The sequence below is a fragment of the Panulirus ornatus genome, chromosome 7, assembly GCF_036320965.1.
Source record: "Panulirus ornatus isolate Po-2019 chromosome 7, ASM3632096v1, whole genome shotgun sequence".
NCBI lineage: Eukaryota > Metazoa > Arthropoda > Malacostraca > Decapoda > Palinuridae > Panulirus > Panulirus ornatus.
In genome coordinates, this window is record NC_092230.1 from 23,885,772 (window position 1) to 23,901,290 (window position 15,519).

The window sequence follows — 15,519 nt, forward strand, 5'->3', positions numbered from 1 at the left end:
ATTATTAATGGAAGAGAATATCAAAAATTGTACATTGTAAAGATTTTTTTTCTTTTTTTCAAAAATGTTGCTATTGTGAGGCTTTAGTGTTGTTCTGAGAATTTGTATCTTAATTCTCAGATGTCACAATTGCAAAATGTCTCTCTGTGAGCCATCATTCTAAGGGAATCCCTCCATGTTTAAGTTTAAAGTAATTGTGTATATTTGTTACCATTAGTTGTAAAGAGCAGAGTATGTAAATATCTTTTTTGTGTATGTTCTTCTCAGACATGAGCAGGGACTGGATGAGATGGCAGCCTGCAAATACTTCCGGCAGATTGTGCATGCCATTAGTTTCTGTCACAAGCTTCATGTGGTTCACCGGGACCTCAAGCCTGAGAATGTGGTGTTTTTTGAGAAGCTGGGAGTAGTGAAGCTCACAGACTTTGGCTTCAGCAATAAGTTCTGCCCTGGCCAGAAGCTGGAGACATCCTGTGGCTCCCTGGCATATTCTGCACCAGAGATCCTCCTTGGGGATTCTTATGATGCACCTGCTGTAGGTCAGTTACTCACAGTTTCTTATGTTTTGATTTATACTTTGAAAGACTCAAGTGAATGTACAGATAAACTTGACTTAGCAGTCTTGATATTACTATTTGTGATTTAAGTTGTTTCATGGGTTGCAAGTATTTACACGTCTGTATGTTATAATGTTATAGTTTTATTTTATGTTGCAGATATATGGTCACTGGGTGTTATCCTGTACATGCTGGTATGTGGGCATGCACCTTTTCAGGAGGCTAATGACAGTGAGACACTCACCATGATCATGGACTGCAAGTACACCATCCCAGAGTATGTCTCTGAACCTTGCAGGAAGTAAGTACTCCCAGTGCATATTGTAGCTGTTCATGATACATCCTCTTTCATCATAGTGTACAGTTGTGATGCACAGTGGGAGATGGGCATTGGTAGAATAAAGGTTTGAGAGTATTTATGACCAGATAGGTGAGGACTGTGACACTGGATATGTTGTTTGAAGGGCCTTTTGAGACTTAGGGTTTACTGTGTGTGGTAGTAGGGTTAGGATTCTGCCACACCACAACAGCTAGAACTGTGGAAGTCCTTATTTAGTAGGAGGGGGAGTGCACTATCTTGTACCCAAAGCTGGCCTTGAGTGTCTTATTTACAGTAAGGTAAATTGTTTAGTGTGTTTTGAGCGAGGTTGTCCACTGTGTAGTGTAAGTTATAATCTAGTGTTAGGTCTATAATGTTGTGCTGTATTTAGTGTGCAGGGTTGTCTGGTGTGTGGAATGTGGTTTAGTGTGAGCAATGCAGGGTATGTTTGAGGTGACATTGACTTGATGCAGTAGGAGGGAGATGGATGAAGGAAGGGTCAGGACATTGTACCTTCACGTTATTGAAATGAGATGAACCATTCACCAGGTAACTCCACAACTCATATGTTTCATTATGAGTGGTGTTAATGTTATCGGACAGTCTTAAGGCCTTTTGCCATTTGGCTCGAATCAGCCTTGTGTCCGCACGTAGTTCCCTCTGCCACCTTGTATCCTGTATCACACAGCTTGCTACTTTCACCTCAGCTAGCTTTTCCACTTAAATTGGTTTCCAACTCAACAGATGAGTTCATTCATTTGCTACATTCATCTTTCTCATTATAGCTGACTTTCCTAATTACAGACGGCACTTATAAGTTGCCTTCTTTTATCACAGTTAGTGGAGTGGTGCCTCTTGCGCCATTCCACTAAAATGTTTCTCCCACTACATATGAGCTGGCCATGACACTCACTTAGCTTCACAGCTAAAGACTTTCTTCACCATAGCTTTCTTACTTTAGCACAGTAAATCATTAATTTCCTTAGTTGACAATTTTCATCATGATTTAGTCTCATCCCCCTACATTTTGGTTCCCCTAACATAGATGACATCCTCCCCTTCAGTTGGAGCCCCACCAGGCTCCTGCCACCATGGCTGCCATAATCCGCAAATACAAATTAGTGCCCCACCATCATATTTGATGTCTTAAACTGCAGTTAGATCTCTTTACCACATGTGGTACATTTGATGAATTTGGGCTTCTTGCCTTGACTTTTATCATCAACTGCATTGACCTTTATTTGCTACATTACCACCATAACTGATATGCATGATATTTGGTTTTTCCAACATAATTAGACCTACTGTTACAGTTATGGTAATCTGAACCTTATTATCCTTTCTTCAATTTACTTTCATCACAGTTGGCTTCATCTGCTTCATTTTGTTTTGTCATGCATGGCACCAAGTTTCTTTTCCTATTCAGGTTTTCCATAGGTCTAACTTATTCCTTTACAGTTAGCCTCCTCCACCATCCCTAGATTGTCTACCACCACAACAAATGACCGTTTTTCCTATATTTAGCTATCTCTATTGTACATAGCTGCTTCTGACATACTTGCCTGACCTTTGTCCATTATTCCTATCACTGTGCTTGCCTTTTTGCCATCTGGTTCCCCTTCCAACTTCCATGATCACAGGCCAAATTTCTCTATTGTGTCTGGCTTTCTGTTCCACTAATTGATTTATCCATCATTCTTGGTTATGTCTTCTGGGCCTAGCTTGTTCAGTCAAGCCCAGCTTCATCCACCATCTTATCTTCACCCTACACAAGGCCTCCTCCTAACACAGACTTATTTCTCACACCAATCTTCCAAACCAAATCAGGCTTTTTTCTTACACCAGGATTTTTCCCTCCCACAGCTTTCTCTGTACATATGGCTTCCTCTTTGCACTAGGCTTCCATCTCATGCCAGGCTTCCTCCTGCACACTGATATATGGTTGTTAAAGTAATGAGGATGGGTCACAGCTAGAGAAAGCCTTGCTGTGATTATCATCTAGCAGGAAATAAGCTGCAGGAATCTGTGCATGAGAGACAGTCATCGGGGATGACATCCCTAACCTTTTGTCAGATTCTCACCTTAGGGGAATAGTTAAGGATACCAGTTGTCTTTTAGCAAATAATAGAAATTAATTCAAGCTCATGGATAAGAAATATTCAGCAAACTGTTACATCATACTTCAGCCCAAAACTAGAATACCAGTTAGCTTCCTGAGTTTAGTTACCACAGCTAAAGAAGCACAAAGAGCTAATAGGGAAGGTCTAGAGGAAAGTGACAAAGGTAGTATCAGAATTAAGGGAGAGCTGATTCACAAGGAAAAGGTAGAGGCCTTAGATCTGCCCACCTTGGAAGAGAAGAATGAGTGACTTTATCAAAGTCTTTGAATTATTAAAGCAGATTCATGATGCAATTACTGAACAGCTCTTCAAGAGATGTAGGTATAAAAATAACCAGAGGACCTAACATGAAATTAAGGAAGAAACTTGTTAAAAAAGATGTGAAATAGTACTTTTATGCTATAAGAGTGTTGAATGATTAGAACAAAATGGATAAAGGCATCATAAATGCAATCACACAGAAATTGTATGATAAAGGATGTTCAAAAGATGGGGACCAGAGTGTAAAATTCCCTCCCTGTATTGTGCAAATAGGTAATTCCACATTAGGAGAATTGGAAAGGAGACATACTGTCTGCTGGCAAATGTTAGAGTAGCTTTTAAGTATATGGATAAGGAAATATTCAGCTAGCTGTTCACATCCTATGTAAGGCCAAAACTAGAATATACTTTTCAAGTTTGGTCACTGCACCTACATAAGCACAACAAGCTGATAGAGAAGGTCAGGAGGAAAACAACAAATATGTTAGCAGAATTGAGAGAGCTGAGTTTTAGAGGAAAAGCTAGAAGCCTTAAATTTGTTCTTGGAAGAAGAAAGAATGAGGAGTGACCTGATTATAACCTGTAAGTTTTGAAACCAGATTGTTGAAGACATGGAACAGTTCCTTAGAAGACATAACATGAGATTAAGCAAGAAACTTGTTTAACGGGATGGAAAGAAGTACCGTATGTAAAAGATGTGGATGAGTGAAATAGATTGAATGAGAATACGGTAATTACAAAAGCTGACTAGGCTATCGTAGTTGCTCTCTAGGTTCTTCCCTTATTCGTCGGAGTCTCACATCAAGCTGACTCACCTGCTTTTGAGTATATTTCACATAACTGCCCGATCTGCTCCCTACACAGTCTCAAGGCTGCTTTGCTTGTGCTTCACCATCTCACCTGGCTGCCTGACTTGTCGCTCATTATGGCACTTTATCCACTCAACAAGCGGACTCATATTGCCCTTTTACTCACTTATCAGATTGTTTCTCTTGGCTGCATCATCCGTTTATCAGTTGTTTGGATCTGCATGCCTCATCAAGATGTCTCACTTACATACCTCACTTGCTCATCAGGCTGTTTCACCAGCATGCCTTCCTTCCTTGTTGAGCTTTCTTACCTGGATGTCTACTTTCCTCATTAGGCTGTCTCATCTAGATGTTACCCTTCCTCATCAGGCATACTCTTGTGGTTGCCTCCTTTCTTCATCAGGCTGTCACACCTAGATACCCCATTGATAGGCTGTATTGCCTGGAAACCTCTCTTCCTCAACGAGCTATCTCATCTGATTGCTTCATATATTAATCAGGCTGTCTTATATGTTGATAAGGCTGCCATTCATATTAGTTAGGCTTTCACTTCGCAGTCTTACCCATTTACAAGGTTGTTTATCCTGGCTCTTACTTGGTTTGCTTATCAGTCTTGACTTCCCATGATACTAGTTTCAAGTAGTGAATTGAGCAAGGGATTAACCTGGCAACTTTAATGATGTTCAAGTAGGAAGGTATCTTGTAGAAAGGGTATGATAAAGGAAGTTGCCAAATGTATATTAAACTAATGTTTATTTTGGGAGCAAAATGTGCTGAACAGTAGAATGTTAAGATAGGAGCAGTAAAAGTTCTTGAAAACTCACAGATATTTTTTTTTTATGTAAAAGTATTTAAGAAACCTTTAAAAGAATTATCTCATTGTTACTTAAGTCAAAACAACTCAAAGTACAGGAGACAAAGAGGTTGGACAAAACAATGATTTTAGAGATGTACACAAGAAGTAAGGAAGAAGAACTTTGAAAAGATAGAATGAGAGGTTCATGTAAGACTTAATGATAATTCAAGAGTGTGGAAAAGAGAGGTAAAGAGGGAAGAATTATGCAAGAGAAGAAGAGAGACAGAAGTATGATTTGACAATTGGAAGCAGCTTGAGAATCGACTCCTGATGTGAACTCAATAGTTTATATAAACAAAGGCAGTAAGTATCCAGGTGGCTACTACTTCACTGCTGAAGAATGATTATACAAAAGCATAAAGAGTACTGAAAGAGAAGGAACATTGTTCATAGAGCTATGTAAAAGGAATAGACTTATGGGAAGTAGGACAAGGGAAGCAGGAGAGTGCCTCATGTGGGTGGTGTGTGGGTAGCTGTAGTGACCTATCCTTAGCTCCAGCAGCTTTAATAACTCATGTGTTAGGTCAGGGAGACTGTGCAGGTATACCCCTGCTGACAATAAGTTTCTACCCTTGGTGTTATTGACCTACTGTCTTTTAATGAGTGTTTTCTGGTACCTTTGAATATGTGGGTTTAATTTGGATAAAAGAGGGTGACACTGAGATGCCTTTGGTGGCAATGATAAACTGTACCTTACTTGACCATGAGTTGTGCCTTTGCAGCTAGTAAAGTTATGCTTTTATTGATAAGTAGGTGGAATGCTGTCCAGTGGACAGGTGAAATATAACCCCCAAACCCCATGACCATCCTCATGACGTAATCCCCATGTCCTTGCAATTGATCAGGAAATGTTGAAACATATAAGGAATAGATACACATTAGCTGGGTAGGTTCCCTATCCCCCCATGACCATTCTTATATCATCCTGTATCACTTTGTCAGGTTAATTGCTGAATGTTCAAGACGAATGGAAACATATAGGGAACAGATATCTTTGTGTTAGGTGAGGTGAAGACTGATCTAGATATGTGGTAATGTATAAGGAGCTGATATACATTAGATGGAAGATTCAACCCCTATGATTGTCCATATGTGATCCTGTATCACTTTGTCAAGTTCGTTAGTGATTGATCAAGGAAGTGTGGTAGTGTACAAGTAACAGGTAAACGGGGGGGGGGACCTGCCTCATTTCATGCTATATCTTTGTGTCATTTTAGGTGTTGATCAAGAAATGTGGAAATATAAAAGGAACAAATACACATTGGATCACTGGGTCATAGTTGGTTCTGATCATTCTGGAAATGTGGATACATGTTAGAGGGGTGGGGGTTGGGGATCTCCACTATTCTGAAATTAAATGGGGGCCCAAAAGACTCAACCCTTCCCCATTATTTTCATGTGATTCAACTTTGGATTATTCTTCTAATCTTTACCCCTCGTGTTGTAGAGGGCGACTAGAGGGGACGGGAGCGGGGGCCAAAAATCCTCCCCTCCTTGTATTTTAACTTTCTAAAATAGGAAACAGAAGAAGGAGTCACGCGGGGAGTCCTCATCCTCCTCGAAGGCTCAGAGTGGGGTGCCTAAATGTGTGTGGATGTAACCAAGATGTGAAAAAAGGAGAGATAGGTAGTATGTTTGAGGAAAGGAACCTGGATGTTTTGGCTCTGAGTGAAACGAAGCTTAAGGGTAAAGGGGAAGAGTGGTTTGGGAATGTCTTGGGAGTAAAGTCAGGGGTTAGTGAGAGGACAAAAACAAGGGAAGGAGTGACATTACTCCTGAAACAGGAGTTGTGGGAGTATGTGACAGAATGTAAGAAAGTAAATTCTAGATTAATATGGGTAAAACTGAAAGTTGATGGAGAGAGAGGGTGATTATTGGTGCATATGCACCTGGGCATGAGAAGAAAGATCATGAGAGGCAAGTGTTTTGGGAGCAGCTGAATGAGTGTGTTAGTGGTTTTGATGCACAAGACCGGGTTATAGTGATGGGTCATTTGAATGCAAAGGTGAGTAATGTGGCAGTTGAGGGAATAATTGGTATACATGGGGTGTTCAGTGTTGTAAATGGAAATGGTGAAGAGCTTATAGATTTATGTGCTGAAAAAGGACTGGTGATTGGGAACACCTGGTTTAAAAAGTGAGATATACATAAGTATACGTATATAAGTAGGAGAGATGGCCAGAGAGCGTTATTGGATTATGTGTTAATTGACAGGCGTGCGAAAGAGAGACTTTTGGATGTTAATGTGCTGAGAGGTGCAACTAGAGGGATGTCTGATCATTATCTTGTGGAGGCGAAGGTGAAGATTTGTATGGGTTTTCAGAAAAGAAGAGAGAATGTTGGGGTGAAGAGGGTGGTGAGAGTAAGTGAGCTTGGGAAGGAGACTTGTGTGAGGAAGTACCAGGAGAGACTGAGTACAGAATGGAAAAAGGTGAGAGTAAAGGAGGTAAGGGGAGTGGGGGAGGAATGGGATGTATTTAGGGAATCAGTGATGGTTTGCGCAAAAGATGCTTGTGGCATGAGAAGAGTGGGAGGTGGGTTCATTAGAAAGGGTAGTGAGTGGTGGGATGAAGAAGTAAGATTAGAGTGGCAGATATAGGGTGTTTTGGTCGAGGTGGTGTGCAAAGTGAGAGGGTTAGGGAAAATGATTTGTTAAACAGAGAAGAGGTAGTAAAAGCTTTGCGGAAGATGAAAGCCGGCAAGGCAGCAGGTTTGGATTGTATTGCAGTGGAATTTATTAAAAAAGGGGGTGACTGTATTGTTGACTGGTTGGTAAGGTTATTTAATGTATGTATGATTCATGGTGAGGTGCCTGAGGATTGGCGGAATGTGTGCATAGTGCCATTGTACAAAGGCAAAGGGGATAAGAGGGAGTGCTCAAATTACAGAGGTATAAGTTTGTTGAGTATTCCTGGTAAATTATATGGGAGGGTATTGATTGAGAGGGTGAAGGCATGTACATAGCATTAGATTGGGGAAAAGCAGTGTGGTTTCAGAAGTGGTAGAGGATGTGTGGATCAGGTGTTTGCTTTGAAGAATGTATGTGAGAAATACTTAGAAAAGCAAATGGATTTGTATATAGCATTTATGGATCTGGAGAAGGCATATGATAGAGTTGATAGAGATGCTCTTTGGAAGGTACTAAGAATATATGGCGTGGGAGGCAAGTTGTTAGAAGCAGTGAAAAGTTTTTATTGAGGATGTAAGGCATGTGTATGTGTAGGAAGAGAGGAAAGTGATTGGTTCTCAGTGAATGTAGGTTTGCGGCAGGGGTGTGTGATGTCTCCATGGTTGTTTAATTTGTTTATGGATGGGGTTGTTAGGGAGGTGAATGCAAGAGTTTTGGAAAGAGGGGCAAGTATGAAGTCTGTTGGGGATGAGAGAGCTTGGGAAGTGAGTCAGTTGTTGTTCGTTGATGATACAGCGCTGATGGCTGATTCGGGTGAGAAACTGCAGAAGCTGGTGACTGAGTTTGGTAAAGTGTGTGAAAGAAGAAAGTTAAGAGTAAATGTGAATAAGAGCAAGGTTATTAGGTACAGTAGAGTTGAGGGTCAAGTCAATTGGGAGGTAAGTTTGAATGGAGAAAAACTGGAGGAAGTAAAGTGTTTTAGATATCTGTGAGTGGATCTGGCAGCAGATGGAACCATGGAAGCGGAAGTGAATCATAGCATGGGGTAGGGGGCGAAAATCCTGGGAGCCTTGAAGAATGTGTGGAAGTCGAGAACATTATCTCGGAAAGCAAAAATGGCTATGTTTGGAGGAATAGTTGTGTGCAGGAGGATGGATGTGCTGGAAATGAGATGTTTGAGGACAATATGTGGTGTGAGGTGTTTGATCGAGTAAGTAATATAAGGGTAAGAGAGATGTGTGGAAATAAAAAAGAGTGTGGTTGAGAGAGCAGAAGAGGGTGTTTTGAAATGGTTTGGTCACATGGAGAGAATGAGTGAGGAAAGATTTACCAAGAGGATATATGTGTCAGAGGTGGAGGGAACGAGGAGAAGTGGAAGACCAAATTGGAGGTGGAAAGATGGAGTGAAAAAGATTTTGAGTGATCGGGGCCTGAACATGCAGGAGGATGAAAAGCGTGCAAGGAATAGAGTGAATTGGATCAATGTGGTATACCGGGGTCGACGTGCTGTCAATGGATTGAATCAGGGCATGTGAAGCATCTGGGGTAAACCATGGAAAGTTCTGTGGGGCCTGGATGTAGAAAGGGAGCTGTGGTTTCGGGCATTATTGCATGACAGCTAGAGACTGAGTGTGAACAAATGGGGCCTTTGTTGTCTTTTCCTAGGGCTACCTCACACACATGATGGGGGAGGGGGATGTTATTCCATGTGTGGCGAGTTGGCGATGGGAATGAATAAAGGCATGTGTATATATGTATGCATGTGTATATATGTATGTGTCTGTGTGTATATATATGTGTACATTGAGATGTATGGGTATGTATATTTGCGTGTGTGGATGTGTATGTATATACATGTTTATGTGGGTGGGTTGGGCCATTTCTTTCGTCTGTTTCCTTGCGCTACCTCGCAAACGCGGGAGACAGCGACAAAGCAAAATAGATAAATACTTTACCCCATGTCTTTTTCTGAACCAATGCCATTTCCTTTATTCGTGCAGGGTCTTCCAGGTACTCTCCCATTTTTAGGTGCATAAAGCATGTGGCCCAGGTAACATACTTCCATGATTCCTAAGGAGTGTGTCTTTGAGCTAGCTCCAGTATTTGATCACCTATCTCACATGGGTCTGAAAGTTCTGAGTTTTCCTTCTTTTTAGAAGTATGCACTGGTGCAGCCCAACTACTGCCACATTGTCACTTTTGCTGTCTTCAAAGTCTTTGAAATTGTCCTTATTTCTCACTTTCACCATCTGAAAGAATCCCATTCTGATCACCAGTGCAGCTTTCCTGGTGCTAAGTAATCTCTCCTTTGTGACTTAACACTGGTTGTTTAGTCACAGGGATTCATGACATCTCTAAAGCAGTTGACAGGGTATGGCATGTCTTCTTTTTAAACTCATTTCCAGTTATTTGTCTGCTTCTATCTGTTCTCTAATGCATGGTTCCTCTGGCCATTCCACTGCTGTAGTTGATGATGGAGTGACTTCCCTCTCCTATCCTCTCAACATTGGTGTTCCTCAGGGTTCTCTCATTGCCTACTCTCTATCTTCTCTTAGTGAATGATCTCTCTTCTAACCCTATTCACTTTCATGGAGATATCCACCTCATGCCCATCAACTCACTCTCCTTCTAAGGATTGTTCTCTTTCTCATACTGAACATATTTCCTCTCTCACTTTGGACCTGTGTAGCATACGGAATGGGGAAGCAGTATACGAGTAGAATTTGATAGTGCTAAAATGGAATTTTTCCCTATATCTCTGTCTATGAGTAATTTGTTCCCCCTCAGTTTCAAAACACCACAGTTCAACCTTGTAGTAACATAAATATGTTAAATAAAACCATATCCTCTACTCTGTCATGGAAACCTCACATAATCTGCTTTTGAAAATGGGATGTTACATAGGTGCCATGATTACTTTTCTTGAGAGTAGCTTTCTCGTACTTAGAAAGGTTTTATTCATCTTAGTATGAAGAAAGGTTTTATTCACCTTAGTATGAAGTATTGTTCTTACATTGGGATGGTTCTTCATCCATATCCCTATTAAGCAGAGTGAAAGCCCTGGCTTATAAATCTCATGACATTACCTCTCTTCAGGCAATCTTTTATGTACACCACAGTGCAGCTGCTTTCTTTCTGTTCTACTGTTATTATTTTAGATATTGTTCTTGTGAGCTGTTTCCATGTGTTTGCCTGAAGGCTTGGGCCCAATGTATGTGTCTGGCTATTGTTTCTCACAGTTTCTGTGTGGAGATTGACTAATTAAAGATTGACTGTTCTGGTATTTCTTTCTTCATTTGAAGAGATAAGCTGTGAATGTCCTTCTGTCATCTTTCCTTCTTCATATAACCTGTCTACCTTTGAAAGTAAGGTCTGCAAACACCTTTGGAGCACTGATTAATTACTTTTTCTTTTTCTGAGATAGCTTTTGACTGGGGAATGTTTTGCGTGTGCCATGTACGTCACTGTAAAAAAGGATGGAGAACCTTCCTATCTGAAAGAATTCCACTTTATCCTGAACACATGTAAGTGCAGCCTCAAAACTCCAGGAACCCCATAAAAGGGGTCGTCAGTTACATAACTAACTTTGACACTGTGTGGTAATTTTGAATAGTCCAGTATGTACTATTGGATCATGCAGCATTACTGTATTCTGTGGTCCATAAAGGGTCACCATTTTCTCTGACTCGTATATATTCATTTACATTTTCATCCTCAGACTGATAGCTCGTATGTTAATCCGAGACCCTGGAAAGCGTTCTACTCTGGAAGATATAGCTCAAGACCCATGGCTGCAAGATGGCTGGACAGTGGACATGGCAGAGGTTCTTCCCTTGGTGTCACGGCAGCACCTCACAGAAGAGGACCACGCCCACATTATACACAAAATGGTGTCTGGAAACATTGCATCAATGGAGGAAATCCTTGAGTATGTGGTTGTTATGATTTACACTAATGTTTATTTATTTATTATTTATTTTGCTTTGTTGCTGTCTCCCGCATTAGCGAGGTAGCACAAGGAAACAGACGAAAGAATGGCCCAACCCACCCACATACACATATATGTACATACACGTCCACACACGCAAATATACATACCTATACATCTCAACGTATACCTATATATACACACACAGACATATACATATACACATATGCACATAATTCACACTGTCTCCCTTCATACATTCCCATCGCCACCCCGCCACACATGAAATAACAACTCCCTCCCTCCTCATGTGCGCGAGGTAGCCCTAGGAAAAGACAACAAAGGCCACATTTGTTCACACTCAGCCTCTAGCTGTTATGTAATAATGCACTGAAACCACAGCTCCCTTTCCACATCCAGACCCCACAGAACTTTCCATGTTTTACACCAGACGCTTCACATGCCCTGGTTCAATCCATTCATTGACAGCACGTCAACCCCGGTATACCACATCATTCCAATTCACTCTATTCCTTGCACGCCTTTCACCCTCCTTCATGTTCAGGCCCTGATCACTCAAAATCTTTTTCACTCCATCTTTCCACCTCCAATTTGGTCTCCTACTTCTCCTCGTTCCCTCCACCTCTGACACATATATCCTCTTGGTCAATCTTTCCTCACTCATCCTCTCCATGTGATCAAACCATTTCAAAACACCCTCTTATGCTCTCTCAACCATTCTCTTTTTATTGCCACACATCTCGCTTACCCTATTATTACTTACTTGATCAAACCACTTCACACCACATATTGTCCTCAAACTTGTCATTTCCAGCAGATCCACCCTCCTCCGCACAACTCTATCTATAGCCCACACCTCGCACCATATAACATTGTTGGAAACTCTATTCCTTCAAACATACCCATTTTTGCTTTCCGAGATAATGTTCTCGACTTCCACACATTCTTCAACGCTCCTAGAACTTTCGCCCCCTCCCCCACCCTATGATTCACTTGCGCTTCCATGGTTCCATCTGGTGCCAAATCCACTCCCAGATATCTAAAACACTTCACTTCCTCCAGTTTTTCTCCATTCAAACTTACCTCCCAATTGCCTTGTCCCTCAACCCTTCTGTACCTAATAACCTTACTCTAATTTACATTTACTCTCAGCTTTCTTCTTTCACACACTTTACCAAACTCAGTCACCAGCTTCTGCAGTTTCTCACACGAATCAGCCACCAGCGCTGTATCATCAGCAAACAACAACTGACTCACTTCCCAAGCTCTCTCATCCACAACAGACTTCATACTTGCCCCTCTTTCCAAAACTCTTGCATTCACCTCCCTAACAACCCCATCCATAAACAAATTAAACAACCATGGAGACATCACACACTCCTGCCGCAAACCTACGTTCACTGAGAACCAATCACTTTCCTCTCTTCCTACACGTACACATGCCTTACATCCTCGATAAAAACTTTTCACTGCTTCTAACAACTTGCCTCCCACACCATATATTCTTAATACCTTCCACAGAGCATCTCTATCAACTCTATCATATTCCTTCTCCAGATCCATAGATGCTACATACAAATCCATTTGTTTTTCTAAGTATTTCTCGCATACATTCTTCAAAGCAAACACCTGATCCACACATCCTCTGCCACTTCTGAAACCACACTGCTCTTCCCCAATCTGATGCTCTGTACATGCCTTCACCCTCTCAATCAATACCCTCCCATATAATTTACCAGGAATACTCAACAAACTTATACCTCTGCAATTTGAGCACTCACTCTTGTACAATGCCTTTGTACAATGGCACTATGCAAGCATTCCGCCAATCCTCAGGCAACTCACCATGAATCATACATACATTAAATAACCTTACCAACCAGTCAACAATACAGTCACCCCCTTTTTTAATAAATTCCACTGCAATACCATCCAAACCTGCTACTTTGCCGGCTTTCATCTTCCGTAAAGCTTTTACTACCCCTTCTCTATTTACCAAATCATTTTCCCTAACCCTCTCACTTTGCACACCACCTCGACCAAGACACCCTATATCTGCCACTCTATCATCAAACACATTCAATAAACCTTCAAAATACTCCCTCCATCTCCTTCTCACATCACCACTACTTGTTATCACCTCCCCATTAGCGCCCTTCACTGAAGTTCCCATTTGCTCCCTTGTCTTACGCACTTTATTTACCTCCTTCCAAAACATCTTTTTATTCTCCCTGAAATTTAATGATACTCTCTCACCCCAACTCTCATTTGCCCTCTTTTTCACCTCTTGCACCTTTCTCTTGACCTCCTGCCTCTTTCTTTTATACCTCTCCCACTCATTTGCATTTTTTCCCTGTAAAAATCGTTCAAATGCCTCTCTCTTCTCTTTCACTAATAATCTTACTTCTTCATCCCACCGCTTACTACCTTTTCTAATCAACCCACCTCCCACACTTCTCATGCCACAAGCATCTTTTGCGCAAGCCATCACTGCTTCCCTAAATACATCCCATTCCTCCCCCACTCCCCTTACCTCCTTTGTTCTCACCTTTTTCCATTCTGTACTCAGTCTCTCCTGGTACTTCCTCAAACAAGTCTCCTTCCCAAGCTCACTTACTCTCACCACTCTCTTCACCCCAACATTCTCTCTTCTTTTCTGAAAACCCCCACAAATCTTCACCTTCGCTTCCACAAGATAATGATCGGACATCCCTCCAGTTGCACCTCTCAGCACATTAACATCCAAAAGTCTCTCTTTCGTGCGTCTATCAATTAACACATAATCCAATAGCGCACTCTGGCCATCTCTCCTACTTACATACGTATACTTATGTGTATCTCGCTTTTTAAACCAGGTATTCCCAATCACCAGTCCTTTTTCAGCACATAAATCTACAAGCTCTTCACCATTTCCATTTACAACACTGAACACTCCATGTATACCAATTAATCCCTCAACTGCCACATTACTCACCTTTGCATTCAAATCACCCATCACTATAACCCGGTCTTGTGCATCAAAACCACTAACACACTCCATCTTTCCACCTCCAATTTGGTCTCCCACTTCTCCTCGTTCCCTCCACCTCCGACACATATATCCTCTTGGTCAATCTTTCCTCACTCATTCTCTCCATGTGCCCAAACCATTTCAAAACACCCTCTTCTGCTCTCTCAAACACACTCTTTTTATTTCCACACATCTCTCTTACCCTTACATTACTTACTCGATCAAACCACCTCCCACCACACATTGTCCTCAAACACCTCATTTCCAGCACATCCACCCTCCTGCGCACAACTCTATCCATAGCCCACGCCTCGCAACCATACAACATTGTTGGAACCACTATTCCTTCAACCATACCCATTTTTGCTTTCCGAGATAATGTTCTCGACTTCCACACATTCTTCAAGGCTCCCAGGATTTTCGCCCCCTCCCCCACCCTATGATTCACTTCCGCTTCCATGGTTTCATCCGCTGCCAGATCCACTCCCAGATATCTAAAACACTTTACTTCCTCCAGTTTTTCTCCATTCAAACTTACCTCCCAATTGACTTGACCCTCAACCCTACTGTACCTAATAACCTTGCTCTTATTCACATTTACTCTTAACTTTCTTCTTTCACACACTTTACCAAACTCAGTCACCAGCTTCTGCAGTTTCTCACATGAATCAGCCACCAGCGCTGTATCATCAGCGAACAACGACTGACTCACTTCCCAAGCTCTCTCATCCACAACAGACTTCAAACTTGCCCCTCTTTCCAAAACTCTTGCATTTACCTCCCTAACAACCCCATCCATAAACAAATTAAACGACCATGGAGACATCACACACCCCTGCCGCAAACCTACATTCACTGAGAACCAATCACTTTCCTCTCTTCCTACACGCACACATGCCTTATATCCTCGATAAAAACTATGTATAAATAAATAAATATATATATATATATATATATATATATATATATATATATATATATATATATATATAAAGAATATACATATATA

At 41.3% G+C, this 15,519-nt stretch overlaps 1 protein-coding gene across 11 annotated transcripts in view; it reads left to right on the forward strand.

Annotated features, from left to right (window-relative positions):
* Nucleotides 1–15,519, forward strand: part of Snrk (SNF related kinase) — an 852,818-nt gene that overhangs the window by 686,852 nt on the left and 150,447 nt on the right. For all 11 annotated transcript variants that reach the window (XM_071663342.1, XM_071663341.1, XM_071663344.1 and 8 more), the window contains 3 exons: nucleotides 268–539; nucleotides 717–858; nucleotides 11,270–11,479. In XM_071663342.1, the coding sequence (XP_071519443.1) occupies nucleotides 268–539; nucleotides 717–858; nucleotides 11,270–11,479 (624 nt within the window). The remainder of the gene's footprint in view (nucleotides 1–267; nucleotides 540–716; nucleotides 859–11,269; nucleotides 11,480–15,519) is intronic.